At 45.8% G+C, this 17,447-nt stretch overlaps 1 protein-coding gene across 1 annotated transcript in view; it reads right to left on the bottom strand.

The window, feature by feature from the left end:
• Positions 1–17,202, bottom strand: part of SRRM4 (serine/arginine repetitive matrix 4) — a 152,626-nt gene extending 135,424 nt beyond the window's left edge. The window contains exon 1 of the mRNA XM_077875850.1: positions 16,619–17,202. Coding sequence (XP_077731976.1) covers positions 16,619–16,749 — 131 coding nt within the window. The 5' untranslated portion in view covers positions 16,750–17,202. The remainder of the gene's footprint in view (positions 1–16,618) is intronic.
• Positions 17,203–17,447: the final 245 nt, after the last annotated feature.

The raw sequence follows: 17,447 nt of genomic DNA, 5'->3' as shown, positions 1-17,447 counted from the left end.
TCTCAACTGTAAAAGGAGAATAAAAACATATTCACTTTATGAAGTATTTTTGAGGAATAAGTAACATAGTTCATATACAATGCTTGGCACAGTACCTGGCACTGGAGTAAACAATAAGTGCTGAATGTTACTATTAACTACTCCTGTCCAGCTCGGCCTTTCTCACCGCCAGAGCCCAGTGAGAGTCCCCACCCTTGTATTCCATCCCAACCCCCAGCTCTGCTCCTTGAGAGCAGAGACCCTGTTTACTTCATTGTCACTTCCCAAGCATCCAGCACCAGGTCAGTCACATAAAATATACTTAATAAGTTACTGAATGTTTGAGTGAATAAATAGGAGGCTAATTTGCAAAAGGAAAAACTATCAGGGGAGATTACTTCCTGAAGATCAAAGAGGAACTTTCTGGCAACTAAGTTATTTTCCTGTTTTCTTTTTTGTAACCAATGTTAAATAAATGTTAATGGTGTGCCATGCCCCGGTTCATCGCTTTATCTATCATCACGTCAAATCCTCTCCCCAAAACTCTTTGAATATTGCACTTCACATAGGCAGTTCAGTCTAATGGTTAAGAACTATATTCGGGGATCCCTGGGTGGCGCAGCGGTTTGGCGCCTGCCTTTGGCCCAGGGCGCGATCCTGGAGACCCGGGATGGAGTCCCACATTGGGCTCCCTGCATGGAGCCCGCTTCTCCCTCTGCCTGTGTCTCTGCCTCTCTCTCTCTCTCTCTCTCTCTCTGTGACTATCATGAATAAATAAATAAAATCTTTAAAAAAAAAAAAGAACTATATTCAAATCCTAGCACCAGAAGTTTCTAGCTGTGTGATCATAAACAATTACTTTCTTTCTTTGGGGGCTCTCTTTGTCTATAAAATGAGAACAATATATACTTGACAGAGTTAATACGTTAAACATGCTAATGCATATGAAGAGTTTAGCATAGTGCCTGGACCATAGTAAATGATCGTTGAACAGTAATTTATTTTTCCTTCCCTCTTCCTCTCGTATGGAGAAAAAAACCCTTTGCAGATAGTCCTCGATGCTCACACTAGAAGTGTGATTCTAGGAATTATAGGCAATTGCAATATATGGGAGAGGATGGCACCAGACCCCCCTTCCTTTCTACCCAGATGCTACTAGGTTATACTTCCCAGTTCTCTTGGCACCTAGATGGGATCCTGTAACTAGCTTTCAGCAATGGAATGTAAAGAGATGTATTGGGTCACTTCCAGGTTGAAGCAGTCAAGAGCAAGTTGGGACTTCTTTACCTTGGTTCATTTTCTTCATCTCTCATGCCATATAACCTTGAAGCCATGTCATGGAGGTGGGTCCCTGTATAACTACATGAAGCAAAGTCCTTCTTCAGCCTACATGGGACTAAGATATGAGCAGGACATGACTGGATCATATTAAGCCACTGAGATCCTAGGATTTATCTGTTATAGCTGTCATTCTTGCCTACCCTAACTATATCTTTCTCATTTAATGACCTTGAAACATCCAAGGTGACATCTATTCTGCTTATTCTTTGAGTTCAAGTAGTATCAGCAGCCAGTATATATTATCTCCTCATCAGAGAATATGTTCTTTGGAAAAAGGAGTGCTAGGAATTGATTGCAGTGGTGTGAGGGATTCATAAGAAAGAAGGGGAGTGTGTTGACGGAAGTCCCCATCTCTCCAGTGACACTGCCTCCTAGGTTCCAATGGTCAAACAATCCCACAAATGCAGACAGTGCTAAGCTTTCACTTAGGTTAGGCTCTGGTGAAATGCCTCCATCTCTAGCTGTTTCTTGAGAAAACTCAGAACAAGCATAATTACAGCCCAAGGATAGGGCTGTGCACGGCTAGATGACTTGTAATCACAAAATCTATGTTCCAATGGTAAATACATTTTCTGTGTTCTTTTTGCCTTTACTTTTTCAGAGATGCCTCTTACACCTAGAAACAGTTTAACCCAATGCTGACTAAAGCTGTGGTCTGGCTTTTCCCAAGTGGAAACCACTACCACCAAGGTCTTGAATACGGGACCTGTCACCAGAAATGCAGGGTCCACCAGGGTTAAATAGAATAGAGATTTCATGGCTCCTGGGTCGGAGTCCCTTTCTTTCCAGTGACCAGTTATACAGGGAAGAGAAGAAGATGCTAAGAATAAACATGGCATGACTTCTCAGTTACAGATGACTAGGCTAACTCTGGCCAGTCACTTTGTACTTGTTCATCCCCGTCCTTAACGAGAACCAGCAAAGGAAGTATTTGCTCACTCCGATAAAATGGTGGGCTCCATGATGGAAGTGGTACATCTTCTTTGATGTGCCAGGTATGTTAGGCTCTCCCAGTTTACCAGCTCCAATGGTCACAGTAACCTTGGAAGAAAGTTTTTTCCCCCATTTTAGAGATGATAAAACGGAGGCTCGGGGAAGAGACATGCAGTGCAGTGCAGGGGTTACTTTGTTGTACTATTCAAAGTATCATCTATGCCATATGTACTGTACAAAGCATGGTACAGAGCAGAGCCGAAGCACCTTTCCAACCCTGGCACCATTTCTGACGTGTCAAAGGATGGGAAGCAGAAAGAATACCTCTTCTACAAAAGCACGAATAGCCATAGAGGATTTGGAAAACATAAAACTATATAAATGCAAGTTTAACTAATAAGTGAGTGAGTTGATCCAGAGGCAGGCAGTAGAGCATGGAGATAAGTGCACAGGCTCTGGAATCATATGGGACGGGGTCTGACGAACTTAGGACCCCTCTGAACCTCAAGTCTCTTCATCTGCAAAACAGAGACATGAAGAGTCCCCATCTCATAGGCCATCATGAAGCTTTAGTGAGTTAGCACATATGAAATGCTTAGCCTAACGTCTGACTTAGATTGTTACAGTTGTTACTGCAATTATTACAAATAACTCGATTAGACTTAGTTTTCTTATCTGTGAAACAGAAATCATTCTACCCATCTCACGACGCTTTCATAATGGGAAGCATGCCAACTCTGCAGATAAGATAAGTCAACCCCAAATTTAACAGAGGCTGGACAAAGCTGAGAAAAGGTGTGGCAGGAGAAGACTGGGCTCCATGAGGACACCCCTTCCCACTGCCTTCCCCCTCCTGCAGGGCATTCAGGTGCTCCAGGCAAGATGAAGCTGGCATTGTCCTGACTCTGAGTAAGCCCCAGCAGCAGATCCGGATCCTGCAGCCTCCCAGTCTCCTGCTGGTGAACACAAAGCCAGAAATAACTCCCTTGGTGCAGGACACCCGTGTCCTCCTCCTCGTCCTGCTTCAGCTCCCTGACTTGCCTGGGGACATCATGAAATGTGTCTGCTTAGCTTGGCATCTTGAAAATCAGCAGTGGGCAGGGAAGCCTGTCTTCCCTGTCATTGTATGTACGGCCAAATCTCTTTCCTCTCCGAACTACCCCTCTTAGGGTGTCTAGCACAGGCACTGTTCATAGTTCCAGGTAAATATGCACTAGGTGTCGGCTGTGACCTGGGCCCCATGCTAGATGCTGAGTGTATGGAGATAAACAAGACAAAGCCCTCTGGTCAAATATATACATTTACACGCTAATTAACACATTCTGGGATTGCCCATCTATTGATATTCTATTCATCAACCTAATGGTTTATGTATTTACCAGTAGTTATCAGAGCTGGTTAGCCACTGACTAGCTTTTTGAACCTTGGGAAACTGACCTGACCTTTCTGAGGTTCTCTTTTCTCATTTGTAAAATGGGGGTGAGGCAGAGTCCTGCGATCAACAGTAATTGAAACAATGAATGCAAAAAGCACTGCACCAACAGCATAGCAAGTGTTCAATGGTTGGTGCCTGTTTTGCTCCTTCCAAGAGCTGTAGCATTCCCATCCTGGGAAAGATAAATACATAGCAGGCATATTGCCACCTCCCTCTCCTGCACCAATGACAGACACCACTAATCGATGGAAACACTCTTTGCTACTGATCTCAGATACATCCCCAGAAGCCATCTCAACACAGTGCTTCAGGCAGCTATTTCCAATTAGTTGAAGCTGTTGACATTTCCTATGGAACCTTTTCCACCATCCTGTCCTTACCGACTCAGGTGTATAGGTCTATAGTTTGGAGGAATATCTTTTTCCTCTAAGAAATGTCTCTTTCCTCTCTGGAACTTTATTCTGGGTTCAGTTGAGTATAACCTCCTTAGAGACTGAAGAGCATGAGCACAGGTCATATGTGTGCAAGGGTTGCTCACTAAATGTAGGTACACATTGATGTGCCTGCAGTTAGCCAGTTGAGTTCCCATTCTGCTCACTTGCTGCATGATCTTGGGGAAATTACTCTTCGTCTCCGGACGATCTTGATGTATGCATTTTTTTTTTCTCTCACAGGTAGTGTGTTAGTAGGACATGTTGGTTAAGATCCTGACTATGGGAGGCTTATAATCTGGTGTTTGAATCCTGGATCTACTTTCTGGCTATGTTACCTTGGAGAAGTCACATTATCCTCCTGAACTTTAGCTTTCTTACTTATTAATTGGAGATACTAATAGTACCATCTCAAAAACTTATGGGGTTTAAGGAGATGTGAAGTGGGGTAATAGTTTGAGATATTGACCCATGTGGTTTTTTTCCCTCCCTGGATATTCCCCTTGTGTTTTTTGTTTTGTTTTGTTTTTGTTTTTGTTTTTACCATTTAAGCAGATCATGGGTTCTACCCTCATCACCTCAGGGGAGGCATGTGTCAGGGCTAAAAACAGGAAGAATATGAGTGTTTTCAGCTTTTGCATTTTGGAAAAGTCAAAGCCTGCAGGGGAAGGGGATTTATGGGTTTAGGAGAGAGTCTTGAAGAAACACAAAGGAAGAAAGATTTCTCCAGAGTAGAAAGAGATTGCCTCCAGGCTAGGGATAGAGAGACAGTGTGTGTGTGTGGGGGGGTATCCACAAGACCAGAAAGATGCAGGAAGGTTGGATGTCTCCATGGTAACACGCGTGAACTGACGGCCAATGGTCTGAGCTCTGCCAAGCTGGGCAAATGTGGACAAGTAAAATAACCTCTCTGGAAGGCTGTTTTTAATCACTCTCCAAGTTAGGGCAAAAAAGTATAAAATTGGTGCTTAACAAATATCTATTATTCTACTCTTCCTCAACACCAGTGATTCAGCTTGTGGTCCTCTGCATTGCCATCTCTGAGTTTAGCTCTGGTCAAGAAAACATATGGTTAACTACCAATATCTCTTGTCTCTTTGTCTTGAAGGGTTATCCCTCTTCATGGATGGTTCGATAATCCTCTTGCTAGGAAGAGCACTTCTAGCATGAAAGGCACTTCCCGCTGGCTGATTCTCCTTCTGAGTGATTGCCCAGTGTGGGAGGAGACCATCAATACCCCAGGGCAAGCCCTCACTGAGCCCAGAGCCCCATGAGGTGAGGTTGGCCTCACTGCTGCGCAGTCCCTCCCCCCTCTACCTGAGCCCAGTCTTGGAGTAAGCCTAGTGTGGAGTCATCATCTAGAAATTTAAAAGTAGGAGAATAGCTAGGCCTCACCAGTGACATTTTGTGCTCCGTATCTTGCCTCTGGGGAAGAAAGTGTTGGGTAAGAGTGAAGTCTGGAGCAGCATACCTGGGCTGTCATCCTAACTCTGAGTTGCTTAAATCCTCTGAGCCTTACTTCTACCACCTACAAAATGGGGACAATGGATATGTATCTCCTACATAGGGTTGGGGTGAGGATATAGTGAATAATATCTACAAACTGCCTAGCATAGAGCTTGATTTATAAATAGGCAGAGAGATCTAAAACTGCAAGGCATCACAACTAACTTGTATGACCTTGGGCAAGTCGCTTGTTCAGACTCTGATTCATTTTTTGATGATATTAACTCCTGCCCTGCCTGCTAATTGCTGGTTATTTATAGACATGTCTCCCCTGCTAAAATGTAAACAACTTGACAGTAAGAGAAAATTGCATTCATTATTATGCTTTGCCTATAGTAGAAGTTCTGTGCTAGATGAAGGTATGAATGAACGATCAAAAAGGAAATATAAAATCCCTTTGCACAGATTCAAAAAGGGGTCCTGGCAATTGTGGTTCTTTGTTTCTGATAGGAATGAATTTAGATCCATGTTAGCACAAGTTCTTGAGGTCAGAGATGTTTTCCCACTGTGGGATGGTGTCAAGAGACCCGGGGTTTATTCTGTATCTTTATAAGACCTTGAGCCTCGGTTTCTTCATCTGCCAGATGGACACAAAACTGCCACTTGCAGTTGTGAGGACCAAATGAGAATAAACAAGGATGATGATGTAACATTATTTCATGCTGTGACTTCAGGCAAGTCATTTCACATCTGAGACTCACTCATCCTGTTTGATAAATGGGGATACATTAGTTATCCTGCCTTCTACCCCCAAAGAACTCTGAGTAGTGTGGTATTTGAAGACTAGGTGTCAAGTGGGCCCACATTTCAGCTATCACTCTGGCATTAGCCTCCTGATACTGCATGGAGTGTCCTTTGCTTTTTCTGTGCCTTAGTGTCTCCCCACTATAAAATGAAAGGCTGAATATGAGTTCTTCAAAGGTCCCCTCTGGCCCTCCCATCCTGACTGCAGGCCAAACGTCCCAGTGAGGTGATGCTGGTTTGTAAGGAGCTGACCAATGGAAGGTGCTCTTACAATGACGGGTTCCTGCGGGAGACAACTATCCACATGATTAACAACGGCCCTGAGCCCATCCTTGCACCACTGCCCAGATACCTACCCTTATGGAAGTGGGCTGAGCCCCAGAATCACCTGCCACCTGGCTGTGGGAGGGAGGCTGGCTAAACAAAAGCCTCCTTATCAGCTGGAAGCTCTGAAACATGATCCCAGAAACAGCCAGAGCTGCTCACCTGTTCTGCTAGGCACAGGCTGGGTACAGATGGACATCTCATCAGGATCCCCAGACCAGGCTTCAGGCAGCATATGCCACAGGAGGTCTCTATGGGGCAGGATGCCATATCTTACTGCTGGGGGTAGGGTGGTCAGAGAGAGCCACGTCTGGTCACCTGATCACAGCAGGGAAGTTCAAACACAAACATGACATTGGGCAAACACCACTTCACTGAACCCAGAGCTGACCCAGGCTGACTCAGTCTATGAATTTGGGCAAATCCCTCCTCCTTTGTAAGTCTCAGTCTCCCCCTCTGCAAAATGGGGATCTGAATTACAGCAGTGCATCCTAAAGATCTTTCAATCTTATGTCTCTCTAAGTAAGAAATTTTGAAAATGAAACCCACATATATGTGTATTTATTTGTGAATTACACATACACACTGTGGTTCCAATATATTATGCATAGTATAAAACATATCCCTCAGACCTCTGCATGTACAATGAAATTGGATGATCTCGAAAACCCCTTGAGCTCTAAGATTCTAATGCTGTACCTCCATAAGTCTCCTAGTTTCCTCATCAGTACTATGCTCGTATTACTACATACCCTCATTATTTATTCATTCAACAAACATGTAAAGATCCTCAACCATGGACCACTGTCCCAGGTGTTGAGATAGAATAAGGAACAAGACAGACATGGTTCCCCACCCTACCCCTGCCAGCAGTTCAAATGTTTCTCTTGCAAATCAAAGGAATTAACACTGCTGTCTTTTAATATTGGCATTTCCATATGCTTTAGACTATTAGGTGTGCAAGTGACTTGACGGGGGAAAGTGTTACAATTCATGCATCCAGCCAACACTTGTTTGGCCCCCTGCTGTGTATCAGGTGAAAGAGATTCACCAGTGAGCACACAGACATAGTCTCCATCCCCATGATGCTTTCAGTCTCTTAGAGGTACACTTTAATAATGATCTCACAAATCAATATAAAATCACAAGCATGTTGAGAACCAAGAGAGGTACTGCCATAAGAAAGTCTGTAATTCAAGGTATGATGTAGTCTAGAGCACTGTGGAAGGAATCCCTAATGAAATGACATTTGAGCTGAGATCTGAAAGTGCAGTAGGTATAAATTAGGCACCAGGAGAGAGGGAGAGCCTTCCTGGCATCATGTGCAAAGGTCCGGTGGCAGAAAGGGAATGGAAAATTTGAGTGACTGAAAGGACAGGGGTGTGGCCAAACAGAGGGAGGGAGAGGGGGGCAACACTTCAGAAACAATATTGGGGGGTAGGCAGACAGATGCTGAACTAGAGAGTCTTTAGGCCTTAGGAGCGGGGGTAGCTCTGTATTCTACAAACCAAAGGACAGTGATGGAGGGTTTTAGATGAGTGGAGGGTGTGTGTATGGTCTGACTTGCCTTTCAAAAAGGTTCTTCTGGTTTGATGGGGAGAATGGGTAAGGAGGGTCAGGACAGAGAAAGACAACATTACAGAGAATGGTGTGAGTTGGGATTATAACAATAGCTATTGCCTAAGTGGATTGGGCATAAAATAAGATGAGTAAAATGAAACAAATACACCCACAAACTTAAAAGCTAAACCATAGTGACAAGAGGTAGAGAAGAATGTAGTTGCAATCACGCAGACCCGAGTTTAGATCCTAGCTTCACCTCTTACAAACTGGGTGACCTTGGACATGACGCACCCCACCACCTCCCTGGTCTCAGCTGTTCCTCCTCTGCAAAGTGGACTAGACTATACACACATCAGTCGAGAGCTCTGGGTTCTTATCCCAACTCTGACTCTTACCAGCCAGCGGTCCTTGAGCAGGTTACTTCTGCTCTCTGAGCCTCGGTTTCTCACCTATAAAACAACCTTTAAAATACTTCTCTCCCAGAGTTACTGTGAAGATGGAATCAGGCAACAGATAAAACATGATTGCTTATTAGCACAGGGCTGGGCATATAATGACATAAGGAGCTTGGCATCCACTTTCTACTGTGAGCAAGTGTGCACACACACCATGAATCCACACTCTTCAGGCCCAGATGGCACCTCTCACCTCAGAGGAGTGGTGACTTGTCTTGTAAAATTCCAGCTCACTTGCATAAGCTTAACTTTTAATGAAGCCAGAGAACAGTGATCCACTGGTGTTTCTGCTCAGCGAAGCTGTCAGCGGGAGGTAAGCCCAGGGAATCCGGCAACGAGGGGATTCTCCCGATGTGAGAAGCATTTGCGTCCAGAGGATCTTAATATTTGTTTTGAACAGACACATGTAGACGTGAATTACTTAATGACTGTTTTAGGGTTCGGCATTGTTCTGTATTTGGTTTGGCTTTGTCTCTATGACATCTTAATTCGTGTTTTATTTCACGGAGCTGCGCACACAGGCTGTGGCATATGGGAACTCCCTCAGCAAAATCTCAAATGAAGATGGGGGGAAGGGGGGGTAGGGAGAGAGAGAGGGACACCAAGAGTAAGCAGACTGTAGCTTCAAAGGTGTGCAGTGAAGGGGGGCGGCTGGGTGAGAGGGATAGTCTAGATTTGCACGCATGGATATGAGATAGACCAAACCCGCACCGTCATGGGAACAAGATTTTCCCTTGCTATTTGGAAGTCTAAACAGTGTGTTTTTCAATTTCCTAATCTGATTGATCACAATCAGAGAGATTGTAAATTTCATGCTTGTCCATAACACATGCAGGGACCAAGCTAAGCTTCTAACACTGCTATTCGAAGTCATCCTGGCTGTATTTGAGTCAGACAGAAGAGCCAAATAGAAGCAGATCAGACACAGGACCCTGACTGAGAGGGAAGGAGCCCCCCTGTGATCCCCCTTCCTGCTCCCAGCCTAGGAGTCAAGGACCTGGGAAGTCCTTAACAGGCTTAGGATGTTAATTGCTTGAAATGTTTCCTGCCTACATCTAGGGAATCACCCCTGTTAGTCTTCCCCTCACTCACTCTGCTCCAACCATACTGACTTCCCTGCCATCTTTTAATCTTTTAATACACCAAAGGCCCTGAGGTGGCTTCCACCTCAGGGCCTTTGCACTTGCTATTCGCTCTGTCTCAAAAACCTTTCCCCCTTGGTGATCCTCATGGCTTTTTCCCTCCTTACATCCAGGTCCCTGACCACTCCATCCAACAAAGAAGCCCCCATCCTCATCCTTTATCACGTTCCCCCTGCTTTATTCTTCTTTATAACACGTACTATAACCTGACTGTATATGATGTCTTCATTTATCACCTTTCTCCCTCACGAGAGCAGGGGCTTAGTGTCATTCACTGCTATATCAAGTAGGAGCTCAATATAATTGTTCAATGAATGAAAGCATAATTTTATTTTTTAGCCACATGTGGCTCCTTCCTTTTTGTGATTCATTCCCAGTAGTTTATTTTCTGTTTGACCTGTGGGCTCACTCTAATCCCCCAATTGGTGGCTGCTCAAGGAATGCAAACTGGATTTTGTTCTAGCCAGAGCTGGACCATGAAGGACGAGAAACCTAATGGTCCACACCAGAGTCTGCATCCTTGAGCCAATGACAGAGGAGTTGGAAATTTTATACAAGAAAGGCAGTTCCTTTCCACAATCGCCCTTTATTAGCACTCACTCTGACTCCCCAATAGGTGACCGCCCCTCCTGAAAGTTTAAATTGCTTTTTCTTCTGGAGAGAAAAAAAAAGTGTCTTTTGAGACTCTACTAGCAACAAAGGCCTTATTCATTCTGCTCATTCCTTGCATTTGTAGGTAAAATTGATGAAATAAATGAATCATTCCCATTTCACAGATCAGACCACTAAGGAGAACTATGTGACTATAAGCAAGGGACTCCAAGCCTCATGGAGGGTGCCTCCCTCCTCTGGTTTTCCACATCCCCTTTTCCCTATTCCCACCCACATTATAGTACTTAAGACAGTCTGCCTCATGTTGTTGGTACTGGTGTCTGTGCCCACCTTTGCCACTAAATTCTGCAGCCCTCCCAGGGAGAGACTGCATTTCATTCACCCTTTTCTCCTTGATGGGCCTGGCATGTAGTAATAATAAAAACTATAATTTATTATTAATAGTAAGAGCTAACATTGATGGAGCCCTTGCTCTGTGCCAAACAGCACTTTCTATAAATTAGCCCATTCAGTATTCTCAACAGCTCTTGGAGGGGGCTGCTACTATCAGCCCCATTTTATGGATGAAGAAACCAAGATGGAGAAGGTCAAGTTCTTGCCAAAAGTCACACCACATCTGCAAATGGTGAAGTGTCTGGAAATAGTAAAAGGAAACATGTATTTTGATTAGTGTACCTTCAGGGTCCGTCAGATTTTTTTCAACAAATCTCCACATCTCGGTGGCTCTTTAGGGAATGCCAAAACCACGCTTAGAAATGAATACAGAGCACTGGAGTGGTCAAGTGGGGAGGCCAAGGAACCCCAACCATCACCACCAAGCAACCCGTCCAGTCCCGGTGCCGAGGGGCGTGGCACTCTCTCCAGGGATCTCATCAGGTCGTGGTAACAGGAGCACTGTTTATGGACATCTCCCTCTGTGCCAGGCACTGTGCCATGTTCTTTCTATGAACGATCTGGTCCACTCCTCACTGCAATCCTGTGACATCAGTGTCTCACATGTAGGCAAACTGAGGCATGGAGAGGCAAAGGGATTAGCAGAGTCCAGAGGCAAGAAGTAGCACAGCAGGATTTCAGCCTGACCTGAGCCGATCTGACTTCAGAGCCTAGGTTCTTCGCCATTCCACTCTCTCCCCCTCAAAAGTGTGCCCTCACACCTCAGAGAAATCTTAGTAACGAGCAATTAAACAACTCTGATTTTGCTAAGCCCCTGCAAGCCCTTCTACCTCACAGGAAGGTAAAGCCAGCCAATCGGGAAGAAAGGATATTTTTAAAAATTTATTGTGCCCCTGCAGCATGCCTGAGGTGCTCACAAGAGCAGGAGGCGGGTGACCCAGGCTTCCTTCTGCATCACAGGAGTTAGGCTTTTAGGGGTGTTCCCCAGCCCCCGGCATTTTTTTTTTCAGGAGTGGGGGTAGAGTTCATAGAGGCTCGCACAGGCCTGGAAAGCACTTCCAGGTGGCATTTGGTCCAACCTCCTGTATCCATACCAGCTGACGTGTCTACTCGCCCAGCCAGACGGACATCTATACCCAGACAGCTTCATTCTGACACGGGTGCGACTTAAATCTCTCTGCAGAGTGTGTGTCTCTTAGGCTGTGTTGAGCAGAATCCCCAGCCTGTCAGGAATGGAGGTGGGGCTGGGAGAGAGCGAATCTGATACTGGATTTGGACCGCGTGTACTCATTCAATTAATGCATCCAACTTTCATTCAGTGTCTGCTGCAGCCCGAGAGTCTCTAAGACAGCACGGTTGCCAAGTGAAAACAGCCGTGTCAGAAATAATGCCCCCCACTGACCCCTGTACACCATTCAGCAAATTTCACCTTTCAGAAGGAGAAAGGTTTGCCCCTAACAATAACTCTCTCTTTCCTGCGGGGGGGAAAAAAAAACAAAAACAAAAACAAAAACCAAAAACGATCATTCATCGCCAGGGCAAGCATTCTCCATGACCCCTCCGTACCTTGGTTTTTAACCACAGGCTGTCAAGAAATCACCTCCCAGCTGCCCCTCACTCTGCTCCCGAGGACAGAGTCAGCACAAATGTGCTAACTGATCCCTTGGCACAAAGCGGAGTCTGGAATTAAATGATTCAAAGGCATTTTTCCTGCCTTACAATTTGGCCATCTTTCCCTTTATGCAGTAAAATCTCCCAATAGTTTGGAATTTATGATCCTTTGGACAGACCTGGGGCCGAAGTCTGCTTCTGGACTATTCTGCATAGAAAGGATTTTCGAAGAAAATTAATAGCTTGCCAAAAGAATTGTAAAGGCAATTGCTTATTCTATTTAAGAGGGCTGCCTTTCTAGACCTTTACAAACACTCCTGCATCCACAAACAATTGATATGCTAATTTCAAATGGCTTTTACATGTTCATTAGGTCTTTAGCTACTACTATTCGGTGATATGATTATTATACTTAGGTCTAGCCTCAGACACTTAAGTTTTCCACTTTGAGCATAAACTTTTTGGGTACAAACTTTCTGGAGCAAACAAAAGATAAAATTAATTAATGTCAGGAAAAATGACTGTATATCTTTGATGGGGACAAAAGAAGGATCTCTTACTCTCCAACTACCTATCTTCCGGATTCATGCTGACTGTCTTCCAGCCCATATAGGGCGAGGCTTCAGTATGGCCACCCTACACCCTCGTTTGCCTGAGATGGGTTCCCGTTAGATCTTCCAACCTGGAATAACTAATCACAGCAATCCTGTCACTCTTGATAGGAATAATAAATTATATAGTCACTCTAGATTTGATGGAACTAGGGATTCAAAGTAATTTTCAAGGAGTTTGAGCCTTCTTTGGACTGGCAGTACCTGGTCATCTCTACACAAATGAAACGAATACTCCACGAGGCTGTTATATCAATACATTCTGAATCTAGGTAATTCTTCACCAGCCCTACACCTCCTCACTAAAAAAGTCACATCAGAAAGCAGCTAACCTTCCCTCAGGGAAGAAAATTATGGGACCACTCCCACCCCACCTCCTGTGTATTAATTCCATCTCAATGCATTGCCTGTCAGGAGCTGAAATCCCACAATGTTTACTGCCAGCATCATTTGGGAGAGCAATGGGTAGGCACAAAGAACACAATACTGGAAGGAAATGTGGATTTCCTTTGGCCATTATAAACTGAGCTGTTTGTTTTAGAAGCAATGTCTATTAAGCAATCACTATGCGCCACACAATGTAGGAGGTGTTTTACCTGACTCAGTCCTCATAATTCAATGCCTGAGATGGCTACGATTATTATTTCTATTTCAAGATGACAAAACAGGTTCAGCAAGGTAAAGCTTCTTGTCTAGGACACTCAGCTAAATGGTAGAACTGGAGCAGGAATCCAGCTTTGTCTGAAACTCAAGTCTGAGCTCTTAACCACTATGATATACTGCCTCCCACTCTGCTATACTGTTCTGACATTTGAGTCAGACATCTGCTTGCAATTTGATACACATAAAGCTATTGCCTCATCAAGTATGCCTCATGGAGGGGGAGAGGAAGGCGGGGGGGGGGTACTATGGGAGGTTTTCCTTGGAGTGTGATTGTATGATATATGCATAGTGCTAAGAAATCAACCAATTGAATGGAAGCTTCTATCCTGGTACTAAATTATCTTCAGAGATAGACTTAAAATATCCTGGGGAAGTTCATTCAGATGAGGGGTAGCCCTCATCTATAAACACATATTAAATGTGTAACCAAGGGAACTGGTTGGTGTTTCATCCAACCCCTCCCCCATCTTCCTACAGATCTGCTGCCTGTATGCTGGTCTTGACTCATGGAACTAAATGACATTTCTGATGAGATCAGGTCCCTAGACTGCCTCCAGAGGAAGCCACTGGGGCTTAGCTGATGTTATACCAGTGTCTCTGTCTCTTTCCTTCCTGAGAACTCAGCTTTGGAAACATGGTGGTACTTTCACTGTTAAGTAAACATACAACATTAGAAGGGAGGTGGAAACTGACCTCACTGGATGTGGCTTGGATGAGGATGGGGATGATTTGGGTTTTATAGACAGTCTGTTGAAAGACGACTCAAACCCACCCTTCCCTAAAGACTTGAATACAAATGTTCCCCACTCACTTCCCACCCAAACTATAAAACTGGAATCTATCCTATCCAGCTATAAAACTGGAATCTATCCTACAGAGAGGCTACACCTGTTACAGAAGTACTGAAGAGGGTCCTTCCCATATGACATAAATTAGGAGCTTATGACTCAGACTTTCACCCCAGGAGTGGTTTCCAAGAGAAAGGAGACCCAGGACGTTAAAAGACACCTAGAGGGAAATGACACCAGGGGGAGGAGGGCTGGCTATTGTTAAGAGTCTCAGATGCATTATGTTGAGATTTGTACAGGGCTACAGAAAGCATGAGGGTTAGGTGACTTTGGGCAATTCATATGATTGAGAATATGACTAAGAAAAGGGCATGACAGTAACAGACAGGCAAGCGGTGAAGGTACCAAGTCAGGTGGACTTAGGCATTTTCTGTATTAAAATATCATCAGGAATCCGCTCTTCTCTTCCTGTAGCCCTGAAATATATGGCAGACTCTGGACCAAATGTCACACTAGTAGTTTTCAATGAAATTGTCTTTAGTTTCTTCTACAAGGGCATATTCTTTGGCCAACCCAGCACCTGATTTGCCAACAGGAGGTGCACTCCAAAGGTGGAATGGATGGCTGAAACCCAGGAAGATAAAACTGCTGACGTCAAAACTCTCTACAAAGAACCTTTTTCCAAGCAGACAGACATCAGTTTCGGACGGCATTTGGTGTTCTGATTCCCCTTCTCCAGACTGTGTCACAAGATGTCCCCTCCCTCCCATCTGCAAATACTGGTGGCTGCTGCTGCTTGCAGCCTACCACATCTTGCTTCTAGTCCACACATTCCCAACATGGGGAACCCATTTTTCTAAAGACTTGTGTGAGCGAGGTTCCTATCAGACTATGAAAAGTTGTCCAGCCTGAGTTTGATTCTTTAGATAGGATTCCCTGTCACCCACCCCATACCCACTGGAAAGTTCAGAACCAGTTGTGCCAGAAAAGGCTTTCTGGTCTGAAGCACTTTCACAGACATGTTTTCAATCCACTCTCTGATGTAGCCAGCCAGGATTAATAAATCCTCCAAGTGGTCTCCTCTAGTCCACTTCTTTCTTTTTCTCCCACTGAACCACTCATCCAACACCAGCAAAAGATGAGTTTTCATATTGCCTTGATTTTCCCTGAAAGAGGGCAGAGCCGCCTTCCTTTCATTTCAAACTCCTCTAAATTGAATGCTTTATGAAAAGAATTGGGTTTTCTCGGTCTTGGAATGTTCTCCCCAACCTTCTCTCCATTTTACCCCACATCCTCTTCTCTCCTTCTTTCTGCCTTTCTTTCTTTTCTTCCCTTAGTCCTCCCCATCACACTATTTTCACCATCTACAGGTCTGTTCTCCTTGAGTTCAAAGCAATCAGATCCTATTTGAAAGCCCAAATAAAACTCTTCCAAGATCATCTTCACGATCTTGGAAGGCTCCTCCCTGACTCTTGAGCTCAGAGTACTGGTTTTGGATGCTGGAGAGGAGAGAATTCAGCAGCAGTGGCAGCCAGAAAGGCGTGGAGGAGGGTGCTGTTTAGGGTGTATTTGAAGGAACAGCATATGGGGCTTTTGTCAAAATGTTCAGAGCTCGCTAGTTTTTGAGCTGAGTATAGAAATGTGCCGTTACCTCTGAACGCTGCTTGAGCTGGTTCAACCCTCATCTTCTCTTCTTGTACAACACCCCCAACCACCCCAAATCCACCATTCCTTTGGCACCCCCCCTCCCCGTCCTCTGAGCTCTGATACCAAGAAAAGTTTCTTAGTTAAGTCCTAGCTCACCTACACCGCCCACCCTAAAGAAAGCAAAATCTCTCAAATAGCAGCTGCCAGGTCAGCAGGCCATTGAGTGCTGCTCCCCCTAAAGAATCCCTGTCCCTTCTCACCAGCTTCCACCTCGCACAGGCAATTAGTTCCCATGTTCCAGCGGGAGACACCGAGTAGTGACGGGAAAAGACAAGCGCCCTGGCCCAGCTGCCTGCATTCACCCCTCAGGGCTCTGGGGCACACAGGCCAGGAAAGAAGGACCATCAGGCTCTCTCCCCTGTGAAGAAGGAGGTCATTACCTTGGCAGCGGCTTGCGGGCCGTGATACTGGCGACAATGATGCTCTCGGGACGCGGGGTGGCCACAGCTTTAAAGGTTCCTCGCCAGAACTTCTCGAAAAGCTGCTTCTCGCCTTGCTGAACGCTCGCCATAGCCAACCCAAGGGGGCCGGGGCTCCCGGGCGCTGTCCGAAGTGCTGAAACGTGGATTCCAATGGGGGCACACCCGGCTGCGGGCTCGGTCCGCGTGAAACCCAGAGGGGTGGGGTGGAAGAGATCGGGGTTCAGGGCGGGGGATGGGGCGCCTCAGCCCGGGCAGGCAGGGGAGACAAGAGGTTGCTCTACCGTCTTTCTTCGCCTTCCGTGTTGCCTCTGGGCTGAGCTCTGAGCTTGCTGAGCCTCCGCGCCCCAGGAAGGGAGGGAGGGCTGGCTTCCTCGGCAGCGCCAGGAGAGAGGAGGCGACGGGGTCGTCTGTGTGTGCGTGCGCGTGTGAGCTCAGGCGCGCCCGGGTTTTGTCTCTCGCACAATGTGACGTTGGAAGAGGAGGCTGGTCGCGCGAGCTGCACTTTCCTCCCCCCGCTCCGTCTCTCCTCCTCCCCACCAACTCCCTCCTCCTCCGGCACAGCCTCCTGCCGCCATCTGCATAACAAAAGCCCGCAGGTCTTGGGAGGAGAAAGGGCGGGGCGAGTGCCTGTCACCAGGGCCCCGCGGCGACGGAGTTGCAGCGCTGACCCCTCCGAGGAGCAATCCCGGCACCCCGAACTGAACCGGGCAGGAGATCCTGCTTCCCACACTGTTCTCCTTCCCAGCCATGGCAGGCCTTCCCCCTGCCCCCATCGCTTCTGGCGTGC

This window comes from Canis aureus, chromosome 27, assembly GCF_053574225.1.
Source record: "Canis aureus isolate CA01 chromosome 27, VMU_Caureus_v.1.0, whole genome shotgun sequence".
Lineage (NCBI taxonomy): Eukaryota > Metazoa > Chordata > Mammalia > Carnivora > Canidae > Canis > Canis aureus.
The sequence above is the reverse complement of the archived record's forward strand: the minus strand, read 5'-3'. Positions and strand labels throughout refer to the sequence as shown.